The following is a 16684-nucleotide window of genomic DNA, read 5'->3' as shown; positions in this document are numbered from 1 at the left end:
AGGAGTGTTTTAAGTATTTAGGGTCACATGTTGCTGTGGATGGAAGAATAGATGCAGAAGTGAAGTTTAGAATGAATGAAGTAGGAAAGGTGCTGGAACGAATGAAAAAAGTGTTTAGATGTCGTTTGCTTAGAATGGATGTAAAAAAAAAGGCTGTATGAGGGTGTCATGGTACCGACTGCATTATATGGGGCTAAAACATGGAATATGGGTGTAGCAGAGAGGAAAAGTTTGAATGTAATGGAGATGAGGTGACTGAGGAGTATGTGTGGAGTGACTCGTATGGATCGAATGAGAAATGATGAAGTGCGAAGGAGAACTGGAGTTGTTCGGGAGATGGCTGATCGAGTTGAGCAGAGGGTGTTGCGATGGTTTGGGCATATGGAGAGAATGGATAATAAGCAACTGGTGAAAAGGATAACTAGATCTGATGTGAGAGGTGTAACGCTGAGAGGAAGACCACGAATAGGATGGATGGACAATGTGAAAAGAGCACTTCATGCGAGAGGGATGTCTGTTCAGCATGGAAGAATGACTGTGTGTGATAGAAATGAATGGAGAGAAATTGTGAATGAATAAATGATATCAACCCTGAGGGGTTATTCTCCAGCATTTTGTCTGATCAGCTGATTAGGTCAGGTGTGGGTACGGGGATGGGTCCATTATGATGTGGCAGGGGTAAACCAGCTCTGCTGTCGGATGTCACTGATTGCACTGCGCAATTGATCCTCGTGCGGTGTGGTGCGGTGAGGATCTGAGCCGTATCCCCTTTGGCGCTAAGATGCGAATGAATGTGTTTGAATGGATGAGTAAATTGGGAGTGTGTCGTCCTGTCTCGGCTACCTCCCTATCCTTGGGGGAAGCAGCCTAAGTATATATATATATATATATATATATATATATATATATAGATATATTTATAAATATATATATATATATATATATATATAGATACATAGATAGATAGATATATAGATATATAGATATATATATATATATATATATATATATATATATATAGAGAGAGAGAGAGAGAGAGAGAGAGAGAGAGAGAGAGAGAGAGAGAGAGAGAGAGAGAGAGAGAGAGAGAGAGAGAGTGGCTTTGTTTTCGAATCAACACAAAATATATGTTATATCGTTACGAATATCTCCTAGGAAAACGTCTCATATTCAAGGGAGAATGAAAGCATTCAAACCTCTGTCAGAACCCGACAAACTTCTATAGCTTTCCTGACAACACTAACTCTACAGATATTTACGTAAATTTTTAAAAATAAAATGCTAGTATTATATTGTCATCTATCCTTACTAAATTAACTCAAACACACCGTCTAAGTCATACATTAAAGACTTATACGTGATCCCCAACCCATCACCAAAACTCCCCTCCCCCCAGTCCCCCACCGCCTCCCCCTCCTTCACACTCTCTGTTACCAGATACATGAGGTCTGGTTGCCGTTTCACATTCACCCGTCTCACACCAGTGCTTCGAGAGGTGGGTAATGCGGAACTTTCCCTGATTGTATCAATAAGATTCACCTGTGTGCACTTGTGAACTACTACAAAATTTTAAATAAAAAGGTGAAACCTATTAGTTTGCACATGACGGCTGAGATTATTTTGGATGCCATTATTTTGTCGGCTAAAGGAAACTCAGTGGTTCCAAAAGCAAAATATGAATGGTATGACTGCGATACTCACAAGCTGGATATACCCCAGTGAAGAGAAGCCATTCTCATCGCTACTTCAAAAAGAGCTAGACCAATCAGTACGATGGTAGGGACAATGGTGAGGGGAGTAATCCAGGCAAGAAGTAACCCCATTAAACCTGTAAAGTGGAGCAAAAGGTTGCAACACAGTGAAAAAAGATAGAAACGAGAGCTGATTCTAAGAAAATAAACTACATCTGAAAATACGATAGCTTCTGATTATATATATATATATATATATATATATATATATATATATATATATATATATATATATATATATTGTTACGGAACAGAGAGAGATAATGAACACTTCAAGTGAGAATGCTAAAATCACTACTGTCCCGCAACGTTCCAGGTTCAAAACAAAAGAGTTAGGTAAAATTACAAGTTAACGTTTAATGCTCAAACTAACAACTAAACATTCAGGACTCATAAGGATAATGTAATGGCAAAAACAGGTTAAATATATGGTTAACTGCAATAGCCTCTATTAACACGAATTTAGCAAGAGCAAATTTATCTAAGTCAGCCCTGATAAAATGAGAAAACCGGATAATGCTCAGTTAAAGTAAGATATAAAATTATCACAGATACAAAACACTACTCACACTGGCTGACATTAAAAACTTCACATGAATCACAAAAACCTTACCAGGCCTGCGAATCAATGCCCCAGGCTATACAGTACAAGAAAAATGGTAATAACACTTATACTCAAATTACACAGCAGCTAGATAGTTGGAGACTTCCTGAGCACTCACAAAAATAATAATACACTATACAGGGGAGGAAAGAGATGTGAACAAAATGAGGAGTAGATCTAAGTGGCAACTAATGCAGAGACTGAGCTCATTATATAGGGGGCCGGCAGAGCTTGATTCAACTTGCAAGAAGGATGCAGAAATGAAGGCACAGGGGAGGAAGAGTTGACAGTCCTGCTCTGAACAACAGAAAGAACGACTTACTCTACTATAAGTCCCAGTATTTACTCAGCATTAAATTTCTGCCCACATATAGACTGAATGAGTCAAGATACCTACTAGGAATAATTTACAAGCTGAACAAACTATGTATTAAGAACCTAACTTGCATTAAATGTAGCAGACATTAAATAATATAGGACCATCACATTCCATCAATATTATTTTAATTTCCGTTTATGACAAATATAAACAATTCACGCTACGTTATATATACGTGTTCTATTTGCATTATTTATATTACAGTATATGACATTATTATGATTCACGGTTTCACACAAGTGTAGATATTTAACAAAGAAATATATGCTTTTTAAACAACGCGGGGAATGTGTTTGTCCCAATGGTAGTGACATCTACCGGAATACTAGGCTTTTCAGAAGCACTCCATTACGTCTAGTCCAAACAACTAATAAAGAAATAGTACAGTATATATCATAAACCAAGTTAGGAAAAGGTTTACCACACTGTGTGTGTGTGTGTGTGTGTGTGTGTGTGTGTGTGTGTGAGAGAGAGAGAGAGAGAGAGAGAGAGAGAGAGAGAGAGAGAGAATAAATCTACTGTTAATAAATGTTGCAGTAGTAGACACCTCTTTTACACACACACACACACACACACACACACACACGCACACCGAATAAATCTGTTGTGATTAAATGTTGCGGTAGTAGACACCTCTTTCACACACACACACACACACACACACACACACACACACACACGCACACCGAATAAATCTGTTGTGATTAAATGTTGCGGTAGTAGACACCTCTTTCACACACACACACACACACACACACACACACACACACTTACACACACACACAGAGTGAGAGAGAGGAGTTGCAAGGAAAAGTTAGGATCTTAATGACTATGCAGCCAATACCGTGGAGATACTTCTTGTTTGCCTGGGAATGCATATCCAGTTCACATTTATTCTAATGTGCCTTAAACTTCTCTATTGTATACAACGTCCATGTTGAGTCAGTTCCATTTGGAGCAGATCTTGCCCGTGAACAAGTTTTCACGTAATTCTGCTGGTAAATTTTCTCATTTACGGTTTCCAACCATGGTTGTGTGCCGAGTCCGTGTTAAGGGTAAGCAACTTTGTATGTAATGATTGTGAAACCCATTCAGATTTTAAACACTTCAATGAGCTGACCTCCTAGTCTACGAGTTTGTACTAAACAAGTTCCACAACCCTCAGGCGAACCTGATACCTTAGTCTCCTGAACCCTTTTTAAATCGACGTATGTCTTTTTCAAGCGACCAAAATTCCACAGCAACTCAGGAAGTGGCCGTATAAAGGAGATATAGACTGTGAGAACAATCTCTTTGTTCCCAGAGAGAGAGAGAGACAGACAGACAGACAGACAGACAGACAGACAGACAGACAGATTTGGAATGGTAAGAACAATCAGGAGAAATACTTATAAGAAAAGTGAGAAGAGAAACTGAAGCAGTGAAGAGGAAAACACGCAGGTTAAAAAATGGAACAATGTTATAGAAGTGACACAGGGACGGAAGCACACACACACACACACACACACACTTTCTGAATATTTGTCGACCTATCTGTCTGTGCCTGGCTGTGTACTGCCCCTCCCCCTCCCCCTCTCATCTCTCTCTCTCTGGATCCTCTGTCTCACCCCCAGTTTCCTTTTCCCTTCTTCCTCTTTCTTTATAGCTCTCTGCTCAGTCCCTACCTTCCTCCCTCTCGCCTTTCCTTCGTCTGTCTCCTCCTTTGTCACTCCCTCCTTACCTCACTCTTCTTCCTCCCTGTGTCACAACTTTGTCTTACCTTTTTTCATTTGTCACATGTGTTACCTTTTTTCCCCATTACTCTCTCCGTATTTCTTTACTTGTACTAAACCCATTTCCTTCACTGCTTTGTTTCCCCATTAATAAGTGCATGCTCTTTTTTCTCTCTCCTCTCTCCGTCTCTCCCCGTCACCCGAAATCTCTTCTTTCATTCCGCTCTTCCCACTGTCTTTCCCTCCCTTCCTCCCTCCCTCCCTCTCCCTCCCCTTGTCTTCCCTTCTTAACATCCCCCTCCCCTTTCTTGCCCTAATAATTGACCTGTTTTCTTCCCACTAGTAATCTGTACTTTCTCTCTGCAGATTTCGCTAATTTCTCAATTTCTCTCCCTCCCTTTTCACTTGAATGTCATTCGTTCTACTCAGCCTCAATGTTTTCGTCTTATCCTGCTTAGTTCTTTCCCTGCGTCCTTGCCATAATAACACATTTTCTTCCTCCTCCCCGTTACCTTGTCTTCTTTTCTAATTTTTCTCATATCGTTCTCAGTGTTCCGTTCCGTAGCTCGCTTTCCCATTTTCTCCTTTTGTTATCCCTATTTCTGTGTTAGCTCCATTCCAATTTTCTCTCAGCTGTCTCCCCTTTTGTCTCTCCTTCCTGTCTCCCAGCCTTCCGATTCACATCACCCTTTTCTCTTTCCCTTTCACACTCCTTGTATCTCATTTCACCTCTCACTGTCTCTTCTTCTCACTCTCTGTTTCTTAACTCTCGTTGTTCTCTCCTTGCCTCTCCTCTTTTTACTTTCTCCGTAACTGCACTCTCATTTCTCATTATTCCACTCACTCTCCCTCTCCGCCTGTCGCCCCCTGTCTTTTAACTCTCTCTCTCTCTCTCTCTCTCTCTCTCTCTCTCTCTCTCTCTCTCTCTCTCTCTAAGTGCAGTAAATTTTTCCTAACTTAGTTTATGTATATACTGTGCTATTTCTTTATTAGTTGTTCGGACTACACGTAATTTGAGAGGTGCTTGAAGTACAGAAACCCCTAGCTGGCTATGAGCGAGAGCATGGAAGGTACCGGGTGGGGTTATGGGGTCGGAGAGAAAAGTGGGGGGGTTGGGTGGGAGTGTGGGATTATGAAGAAGGGAGGAGGAGGGGGAAGCTCTTCATCGAGCAGTGTTACAAACGCCTTAGTCCACAGAAAAGGAAACGAACTTATTCCGACGTCTGTACCTAGCCTTTCCGATCTTGTCTATGCAATCTTCCACGCGAGGGAAAGGGTGTTTGTTTTGGTTATCTGATTAACACGTCTGTAATCGATGCAAAGCTGCTGTGACCCCCCTGGCTTAAGGACTAGAGCGACAGGAGAACTCCACTCGCTCTGACAGGGCTCAATCATCTTGTGGTCCAACAGGTAGCCAAGCTCCTTCTGGATGAGAGGAACTTTCACTGGGTTCACACGGTAAGGAGGCAGTTTAATTGGCTTTGCATCTCCAACATCGACATCATGCATCAACACAGTGGTTCTCCCTGGAGTGGCACGGAACACTTGCGGATACTCCTGCAGTAATGCCAAAAACTCCTGCCTTTCCTCGGGAGCTAGATGAGAAAGCTTAGTCTGGAGATCATTCATGATATCAGGATTCTTCCCCAAACTATCACTCAGGCTCATACTGCATGGGAGAACTTCACTTGCAGACTCGGGTGGAACAGCTACAGTGTTATTTTCGTCCCGCCTGTGATATAACTTTAGCATGTTGATGTGACAAAGTTACTTGTTCTTTCTACGATCTGGTGTGGCGATGACATAATTGACATCACTGAGTTTCTTCTCCACGAAATAAGAACCACTAAACTTGGCTTGAAGAGGCTGCCCAACACCGGTAGCAGAATCAAAACTTGATCTCCTGGCTGAAAGTGGCATAACCTGGACTTCTTATCATACCAAGTCTTAATCTTCTCCTGAGCAGCTCCTAAATTCTCTCTCACCAGCTGTAAAGCAGTGGACAGCCGTTCTTTGAACTTCATCACATACTCCAGCAGGTTGACATCATCTTCCTCTGACAGCCAGCATTCCTTGAGTAGCTTAAGGGGTCCTCTTATTTCATGGCCAAACAGTAGTTCAAAGGGTGAGAAGCCCAATGATTCATTTGGAGATTCTCTTGCGGCAAATACAACGAATGGAAGACCTTTATCCCAGTCTTTATGATGTTCCAAACAGTATTTCCTGAGCATCGATTTGAGTGTTTGATGATATCCAACGCTCCTTGGGTCTGGGGATGGTAAGCTGAAGACGTGATCTGGGTGATGCCCAACTCTTTCAGAGACTGCTTGAAAACATTTGACATGAAATTACTTCCCCGGTCTGACTGTACCTCCTTGGGCAGACCAAACTTGGTGAAGAACCCTAGCATTTCCTTAACCACATTCTTTGCTGAGATATTTCTAAGTGGAATGGCTTTAGGATAACGAGTAACCATATCAATCAGGGTCAATACATAAGAAAATCCTGAAGAAGTCTTAGGAAGAGGGCCCACAATATCCACCAACACACGGGTGAAAGGCGCCTCAAAAGGAGGAATGGGAACTAGAGGTGCAACCTTTTTGGTCTGATTACACTTCCCCACAACTTGACAGGTGTGACAAGACTTACAATACCAGGAAACATCTCTGAAGATACCTGGCCAGTAGAAGTGTTTCAAAATGCGTGCCACAGTCTTCCTCACTCCAAGGTGTCCTGCCAAACTGGAATCATGAGCCACTCTAATGATATCCTGCCTACAAACACGAGGGATGACAACTTGATGTACAACCTCCCATTCACAGTCGGCTGATGCTGTTGGGGGTCTCCACTTTCTCATAAGTACTGCTGACTTTATATAATAACAAGTAGAAGCACCAGCTGACTCTTCCTCACTGCAAGCAGAGTTAGCTAGACCTTTCAACTCAGGGTCAGCAACCTGCAACTCAACCAAGTCTTGACGAGACAAATTATCAACACTACGGGGTACTGCCTCATCTGGTGCGTGGTCCAAATTAGCAAGAAAAGTGTCAGCTAGGATAACATCATCATCATTATTATCCTCTAAGTCACCAGTAACTTTAGACTTAGCCCTGGTGACAGCAAATTTTTTTTTTTTTAATGCGAGGAAAAGGAACCAAAGGCCATGAGCCCGCAGTAACAGTTCCCTCCAAGAGAAAAACAAAATACAATAGAGAGCCAAATTCAAGATCCGATCATTTTGAGATGCCTGGACACACTGCGTTTGGAAGACTGGAGATCATAGGCAGCAGGAAATACAGACAGAGGGAGACAGTTCCAGAGCTGACCTGTTGCATAAATGAAAGACTGGGAGTAACGGTTAACTCTTGCATTAGAGAGTTGGACAGAAAAGGGATGAGAGTTTGCTGCCAGACGGGTGCTACGTGCCCGTCGTAGAGGTGGAGGAATGCAAGCAGACAGTTCAGAGGAGCAATGACCATTAAAGTAGCGATAGAAAAGAGATAAAGATGCAACAGTGCAGCGAAGAGACAGAGGTTGAAGGGAGTCAGTAAGAGGAGGAGAGTTAATGAGACGAAAAGCCTTTGACTCCACCCTATTGAGAAGAGCTGTATGTGGGGAGCCTCCCCACACATGAGAGTTGTACTCCACACAGGGGCGGATAAAACCCCTGTATAGAGTCAACAATTGTGCAGGGGTAAAGAAAGAGCGGAGTTGGCTTAGCACACCCAATCTCCTGGATGCAGATTTTACAAGAGATGTAATATGATCTTTCCAAGATAAGTCCCGAGTAAATGAAACCCCAAGCATGTTCAAGGATGATGCAGGATTAAGCTGAATATTATTAAACATTAGTGGGTATACCTGTGGAAGATTTTGTCGGGTTGATAGGTGTAAGAACTGAGTCTTAGATACATTAAAAACAACCGTATTATTTTTACCCCAGTCAGAGATACGAGCCAAGTCAGACATTAGGTGTGCCATAGCCTCATCCCTTGTTTGTTGAAGTAACTGTTGAGATGGGCGTTGCGAGAACCGAATGGAAAGGTGAAGGGTGGAGTCATCAGCGTATGAGTGGATAGGGTTGGATGTACAGCTTAGAAGATCATTAATGAATAAAAGGAAGAGAGTTGGTGATAGGACAGAGCCCTGAGGAACACCACTGTTGACAGATCTAGGAGACGAACGATGGCCGTCTACAACAGCGGCTATAGAACGACCAGAAAGGAAGTTAGCGATGAAGGCACAGATAGAAGGATAGAAACCGTAGGAGGGCAGTTTGGAAATTAAAGATTTATGCCAGACTCGATCGAAAGCCTTTGAGATGTCAAGTGCAATGGCAAAGCTTTCGCCAAAGTCCCGAAAGGAGGATGACCAGGAGTCTGAAAGGTAGGTGAGAAGATCGCCAGTGGAGCATCCCTGATGGAACCCGTACTGACGATCGGAAAGAAGGTTGTGATAGGAAAGATGCCTTAAAATGCAGAGAACACCTCAGGGATATCACAATCCTGGGTCGCAGTCACTGGTTCACTAGACAACTGAGGAGCTGGACACACTTGACCTCCACCAATATCATTTCCAAGTAAGAAAGTTACACTTGACATTGGGAGTGCCTCAACCAACCCAACCATAACGGAACCATTAACAAAACCAGGCTCTAAATTCACTCTGCAGAGAGGGACAGAGAAGTAATTATTCCCTACACCTTGTAAGATTACAGTTTCATCAGAGGAATTAACATTAGGGCCTAGAACACTGGTCAGCATATGGGATTGGCAAGCACCTGTATCACGATATATTTTAACTGATTTCCTGTCATTACTGTCCACAGGACTGACAAAACCATCAGACAGGAAATTAGCACATGAACTCTTGAGAGTGTCACCCACGTTACTGCTCAAAAGAGGAGCTTCATCATGAGAATTTAATTTACCCCTCAAAGCAGGTTCAATTAACTCGGTTAAAGAATTCTGGGAGCTCTCAAGGGTGGCCACTAGACCAATTGACTGAATATTTAAAGACTCCTTTTTGTTCACATCACGCTGTCTCCTGAAACATTTCTCTGTAGTATGACCAAGCTTACTACAATAAGTACATTTACTTTTCTGAAATCTAGAGGTGGAGCTGGTATTTACTTCCTGAGAAACATCATCTTTATTCTCTTCCTGTTACCTGTACTCTGAGTAGAGGCAACGTACTTACTCTCAGCTTTCCTTTTTTCTTTAGAATATCTCTTGTGAGTGAGAACATATTCATCAGCTAAAACTGTAGCACCAGACAAATTATCTATTCTTTTCTCATCAAGATATAGGCTTACATCTTTATTAATACACCTTTTGAAGTCCTCCAGCAAAATCATCTGCTTAAATTTATCAAAATCAGAATTTACATTCTTAGAATTTAACCATTGCTCTAACAGATCTTCTTTGATTTTTGCATACTCAACATGGGATTGCTTATCTTGCTTATAAGTTGTCCTAAATTTTACTCTATAGGCTTCAGGAACAAGCTCATAGGCCTTAAGAATCAAGCTCTTAACTACATCATAATTATCAGATTGATCCTGAGGCAAAGATGCACAAGTTACTTGAGCTTTACCGGTGAGAACACTCTGAAGGAGTACTGGCCAATACTTTTTGGGCCAATTAAAACCTGTAGCTACCCTCTCAAACAACTGAAAATACCTTGTTAAATCAGATTCATTAAAAGGAGGGACAAGTTTAACATTTTTAGCCACATCAAAATCATCAGAGCTAGATGATCCAGTTCCACCTTGTTTCATGCAATACTCATGGTCTGCCTGAATCCTAGCAAGTTCAATTTGTGCCTGTGTCTGTGCCTGACAGAAATAAATGGAGAGAAATTGTGAATGAATAAGTGATGACGCAGCCCTGAGGGGATATTCTCCCGCATTTGGTCTGATCAGCTAGTCAGGTCAGGTGCGGGTAAGGGGATGGGTCTGTTATGATGTGGCAGGGGTAAACCAGTTCTGCTGTCGGGCCCTGCTGCGGATGTCACTGATTGCATTGCCCAGTTGACCCTTGTGCGGTGTGGTGCGGTGAGGATCTGTCCGTTCTCCCCTTTGGGGCTAAGATGCGAATGAATGTGTTTGAATGGATGAGTAAATGGAGAGTGAGTCGTCCTGTCTCGGCTACCTCCCTTTCCTTGGGGGAAGCAGCCTAGGTATATAGATAGATAGATAGATAGTCTGTGCCTGTGCCTCCTGAATACGAGCCTTAGACTCAGCCTCCTTACCACGTGCCTGAAACTCAGCCTCCTTAGCACGAGCCTGAAACTCAGCCTCCTTAGCACGAGCCTGAAACTCAGCCTCCTTAGCACGAGCCTTCTGCAGGGCTAGCTGTAACTTAGCTATTTCAATCTGCGTTTGTTCATCTGGAGGAGTTACATTAAACATTCTTGAGGAGTAGACTGTAGCACCAGTCGAGCAGGGCAGTACTCCCGAGGTGGATGGAAAGCTGATGACAGGGCGTGCTGGAGCTCCCGTTTCATCAGCCCTCAGGACTAGTTCCTGACTATCCCCCTTTGCTGAACTTTTTCAGTGTCTCAGTTACACAGAGAGTAGGCCAGCATGCTCTCCAGTACAAATTTCTCTAACTATCTTCACCAAACTACATGCACAGTACACACTACACTTCCTATTCAAAATTCACCAAAAATGGCGTCAATTCATCAAGCCTCGGAATCCCCAGGGGAGGGGACCATAAATGCCCCCGCCATCTGCCCCTCTCCCGGTGACGGCTCGAGGTGTCTGGAACCACTGTCTGACTCTCTTCTTCTTCATTTCTGCAACATTCGCGGCCTTTCATCTAACTTTCGCTCTGTTGAGCACCACCTCTCCTCCTCTAAACCACACCTTCTTTTTCTAACGGAGACTCAGCTGTCTGAGGCAACTGACAGCAAACCCTTTTCTGTATCCTCCTACTTTATACTCATTTCAAAGCCAAAGGTGGCTGTTGTGTATACATACGCAACGACTTATCTTGCTCTCGTGTTCCTGAACTTGATTCTTCTGAATTCTCCACACTCTGGCTTCGGCTTTCCTGTCATTCTCTGACTAAATATATCTGTGCTGTTTACTTATCCCCTAATTCTACTGACTATCAAAAATTCTTCGACTATCTTACTTCTACGATGGAACACATTCTGTCCATTTTTCCTTTCTCTGAAATCTCCATTCTTGGAGATTTCAATGTTCACCACCACCTTTGGCTCTCCTCTCCTTTCATGGATCCACCTGGTGAACAAGCCCACATCTTTTCTATCCTTAATGACCAAGAGCAGCTTGTACAGTACAGCACCCTACCCGTATCCCTGACCGTGAGCCATCTGAGTGTGCCTTGCGCATTATGGAGGTTATTCTCTCGGGCGTGGAAGCATACATTCCTTTCTCATATCCTTTGACTAACGCAAGAAAGCCTTGGTTTAATCACGCTTGTTCTAATGCTGTCCGCAACAAGGAGAAGGCCTACAAAAGGTACCGGAGCCAACCCACCCCTGAATCACATCATCATTACATTTCTGCCCGGAATTGTGCTAAGTCTGTTCTTCGCTCTACTAAAAATAATTTCATCCATACTAAATGCTCTCAACTCTCCAACTCGAATTCTTCCCGCTCCTTCTGGCACCTTGCCAAAAATCTTTCTAACAACTTTACCTCATCATCCTTCCCTCCTCTTTTCTACTCTGATGGTTCTGTAGCTATTTCTTCTACTGATAAAGCAGATCTCTTCGCACAGACTTTCTCCTCCAATTCCACCTTAGATGATTCCGGTGCTGTTCCTCCATCACTTCCCCCATCTGACTTCCTCATGGCTGACATTAAAATTTCTTCAGTTGATGTATTTTCTGCCATCACTGGCCTCAGTACTAACAAGGCATATGAGCCTGATGGGGTCCCTCCTGTTGTTCTCAAGAACTGTGCTTCTGTTCTTACACCCTGCCTAGGCAAACTCTTTCGCCTTTGTCTGTCTACTTGTACCTTTCCTTCTTGCTGGAAGTTTTTTTTTTTTTTTTTTTTTATGTGTCCGACTCTGGGCATAGGCTTCACAGCCTGCTATCAAGGCCCAGCAGTCCTCCTACATACCATACACCTCTCATTCAGCCAGTCCCAAAGAAGGGTGACCACTCCCAACCCTCCAACTATCGTCTAATTGCTTTAACGTCCTGTATTTCAAAAGTTTTTGAGTCAATTCTTAATAGAAAAATTTTAAGGCATCTTTCCTATCACAACCTTCTTTCTGATCGTCAGTATGAGTTTCGTCAGGGACGCTCCGCTGGCGATCTTCTCACCTACCTTTCAGACTACTGGTCATCCTCCTTTCGGGACTTTGGCGAAAGCTTTGCCATTGCACTTGACATCTCAAAGGCTTTCGATCGAGTCTGGCATAAATCTTTAATTTCCAAACTGCCCTCCTACGGTTTCTATCCTTCTATCTGTGCCTTCATCGCTAGCTTCCTTTCTGGTCGTTCTATAGCCGCTGTTGTAGACGGCCATCGTTCTTCTCCTAGATCTATCAACAGTGGTGTTCCTCAGGGCTCTGTCCTATCACCAACTCTCTTCCTTTTATTCATCAATGATCTTCTAAGCTGTACATCTAACCCTATCCACTCATGCGCTGATGACTCCACCCTACACCTTTCCATTCGGTTCCTGCAACGCCCATCTCAACTTTACTTCAAGAAACAAGGGATGAGGCTATGGCACACCTAACGTCTGACTTGGCTCATATCTCTGACTGGGGTAAAAATAATATGGTTGTCTTTAATGCATCTAAGACTCAGTTCTTACACCTATCAACCCGACAAAATCTTCCACAGGTATACCCACTAATGTTTAATAATATTCAGCTTAATCCTGCATCATCCTTGAACATGCTTGGGGTTTCATTTACTCGGGACTTATCTTGGAAAGATCATATTACATCTCTTGTAAAATCTGCTTCCAAAAGATTGGGTCTGCTAAGCCGACTCCGCTCTTTCTTTACCCCTGCACAGTTGATGACTCTATACAGGGGTTTTATCCGCCCCTGTGTGGAGTACAACTCTCATATGTGGGGAGGTTCCCCAGATACAGCTCTTCTCAATAGGATGGGGTCAAAGGCTTTTCGTCTCATTAACTCTCCTCCTCTTACTGACTCCCTTCAACCTCTGTCTCTTCGCCGCACTGTTGCATCTTTATCTCTTTTCTATCGCTACTTAAATGGTCACTGCTCCTCTGAACTGTCTGCTTGCATTCCTCCACCTCTACGACGGGTGCGTAGCACCCGTCTGGCAGCAAACTCTCATCCCTTTTCTGTCCAACTCTCTAATGCAAGAGTTAACCGTTACTCCCAGTCTTTCATTTATGCAACAGGTCAGCTCTGGAACTGTCTCCCTCTGTCTGTATTTCCTGCTGCCTATGATCTCCAGTGTTTCAAACGCACTGTGTCCAGGCATCTCAAAATGATCGGATCTTGAATTTGGCTCTCTATTGTATTTTGTTTTTCTCTTAGAGGGAACTGTTACTGCGGGCTCATGGCCTTTGGTTCCTTCTTCCTCGCATTAAAAAAAAAAAAAGCTTTGATTAATCATGCCAATAATTTGATCTTTAGAATGATGAGAGCGAACAGCATTTCCCAATTGTTGAGCAACAAGCTTAAGTTCATTCTTTGTTCTGTTTTCTACATCACACACTATTTGCACATTTGACAAAAAATCTTTGGCTTCATCGAGAGTAGTAATAGTAGACATCATGAATAAATCACAGTCACAAAATATCAAGCAATATCCTTATGATAATATCCTGAATATCCTGATAAGAGGTCGCCAAATTTATGTTACGGAACAGAGAGAGATAATGAACACTTCAAGTGAGAATAATAAAATCACTACTGTCCCGCAACGTTCCAGGTTCAAAACAAAAGAGTTAGGTAAAATTACAAGTTAACGTTTAATGCTCAAACTAACAACTAAACATTCAGGATTCATAAGGATAATGTAATGGCAAAAACAGGTTAAATATATGGTTAACTGCAATAGCCTCTATTAACACGAATTTAGCAAGAACAAATTTATCTAAGTCAGCCCTGATAAAATGAGAAAATCGGATAATGCTCAGTTAAAGTAAGATATAATATTATCACAGATACAAAACACTACTCACACTGGCTGACATTAAAAACTTCACATGAATCACAAAAACCTTACCAGGCCTGCAAATTAATGCCCCAGGCTATACAGTACAAGAAAAATGGTAATAACACCTATACTCAAATTACACAGCACCTAGATGGTTGGAAACTTCCTGAGCACTCAAAAGAATAATAATACACTATACAGGGGAGGACAGAGATGTGAACAAAATGAGGAGTAGATCTAAGTGGCAACTAATGCAGAGATTGAGCTCATTATATAGGGGGCCGGCAGAGCTTGATTCAACTTGCAAGAAGGACGCGGAAATGGAGGCACAGGGGAGGAAGAGTCGACAGTCCTGCTCTGAACAACAGAAAGAACGACTTACTCTACTATCAGGGGGAAAAGGGGGGAGTGAGGTAGAACACGCAAGCCTGGTCACTATGGAAGCCACGTGGCGAATCGTGATCAAACATGCAGCATACTGTACATTAGAATTATTCAAAGGATGATGAAATCATAGGCTATGTAACAATATATATATATATATATATATATATATATATATATATATATATATATATATATATATATATATATAATGTGATAATGGGAAGCGACTAAAGCATATATGACAGGAGAGGAGGTTGTGCACTTGTAATTCATATTTCAAACACAATGATCCACATAAATATACATGGTGTAACCACAGAGGGAATGGGGATCATGTTGAAAGAAGCCTGATTGATTACGTGAAGAGGTCGATGCTGAGGATGGTTGCTGATACGAGGCCGCGAGAGGACGATGTGAAGGTCTGTCAGATGATATGATTGTGGCAGGCAAGATCAAGCTGAGAGAAGTGAGGTGGATCAGGAGAGAGAGGAGCAGTCAGGGAGAAAGACTGAAAGTTGAGAAGCTGAGGATCAAAGAAATGGCAGATGACTGTAGGACCAAAGTGGAAGAGGAGTTAGAATCAGTGAATTGGAATGAAATGAATCTGGACAGCCTGTGGAATGCATATAGGGATTGCTTAGTTAGGAATGCTAAAGCAGTGTGTGTGTGGCAAGAGTAAAAACAAAGAAGAAAGGTACGGCATGGTGGGATGATGAGGTTAAGAGAGCAGTGGAGGAAAAGAGGAAAAAGTGGCTAAAGGGGGTATAGGACAGGGGTTCAGCTGAAATAAGAACTGAATATACTAAGAGCAAGAAGCAAGTAAAGAGACTAGTGAAGAGGAAAAAGGAGGTAAATGATGATCTAAGAAGAAAAATGAATGCAAACTACTCTGAAAATAGGAAGTTATTCTCGAAAGAGGTGCAGAAATGTAGAAGTGAGAGCGGAAAGAAATGTGATGGTGTGAAGGATGTAGGTGGGAGATTATTAAACCACTGGGATGAAGTAAGGACCAGATGGAAAGAATATTTTGAAAGCCGGATGAATGGGAATAGAGAGAGCAAAGTGGCTGTAATCATGATTGATTTTGGAAGTGTGCAGAGAAGGAATGCAGTGCCAGGAGACGTGACACTCACACAGGAGAAGAGTGCTGTGAAGTGGCTGAAAAATTGGAAACCAGCTGAACTTGATGAGGTGCATGCAGAGATGATTAAGTGTAGTGGAGTGGATGGAATGAAGTGCTTGTTGGAGACATGTAAGAAGGCATGGACGAGTGAAATTGTGCCAGCAGAGTGGAAAAAGGCTGTGATTGTACCCCTGTACAAAAATAAAGGTGAGCAAAGTGAGTGCAAGAATTATCATGGCATAAGTTTATTCGGTGTGGTAGGGAAGGTGTATGGAAGAATTATTATAGAGAAAGTAAGACAGATGTCAGATGTCATAGTGAGTGATGAACTGGATGGCTTTAGGAGTGGCAGAGGATATGTGGATCAAATATTCGCAGTGATACAGATAGCAGAGAAGGCTTGTGAGAAGGACCATAAGGTGTTTATGGCCTTCAAGGATCTGGAAAAAGCATACGACAAAGTGGACAGAGAAGGATTGTGGAAAGTTTTGCGCATGCGCGGTGTAGATGGTATGCTGCTAGGTGCAGTCGAGAGTTTTTATGATGGTTGTGAAACATGTGTAAGGGTTAATTGGCATCTAAGTGAATGGTTCA

At 42.4% G+C, this 16684-nt stretch overlaps 1 protein-coding gene across 1 annotated transcript in view; it reads right to left on the bottom strand.

Moving 5' to 3' along the window:
* Positions 1 to 16684, bottom strand: part of LOC145399112 (solute carrier family 23 member 1-like) — a 753597-nt gene that overhangs the window by 514394 nt on the left and 222519 nt on the right. Inside the window, exon 5 of the mRNA XM_080271856.1 lies at positions 1702 to 1828. Within this exon, the coding sequence (XP_080127982.1) occupies positions 1702 to 1828 (127 nt within the window). The remainder of the gene's footprint in view (positions 1 to 1701; positions 1829 to 16684) is intronic.

Source organism: Coenobita brevimanus, chromosome 47 (genome assembly GCF_032717465.1).
Source record: "Coenobita brevimanus isolate Jiangsu-jjx chromosome 47, ASM3271746v2, whole genome shotgun sequence".
Classification (NCBI taxonomy): domain Eukaryota; kingdom Metazoa; phylum Arthropoda; class Malacostraca; order Decapoda; family Coenobitidae; genus Coenobita; species Coenobita brevimanus.
Note: the sequence above shows the minus strand (reverse complement) of the source record. Positions and strands in the feature narration are given on the sequence as shown.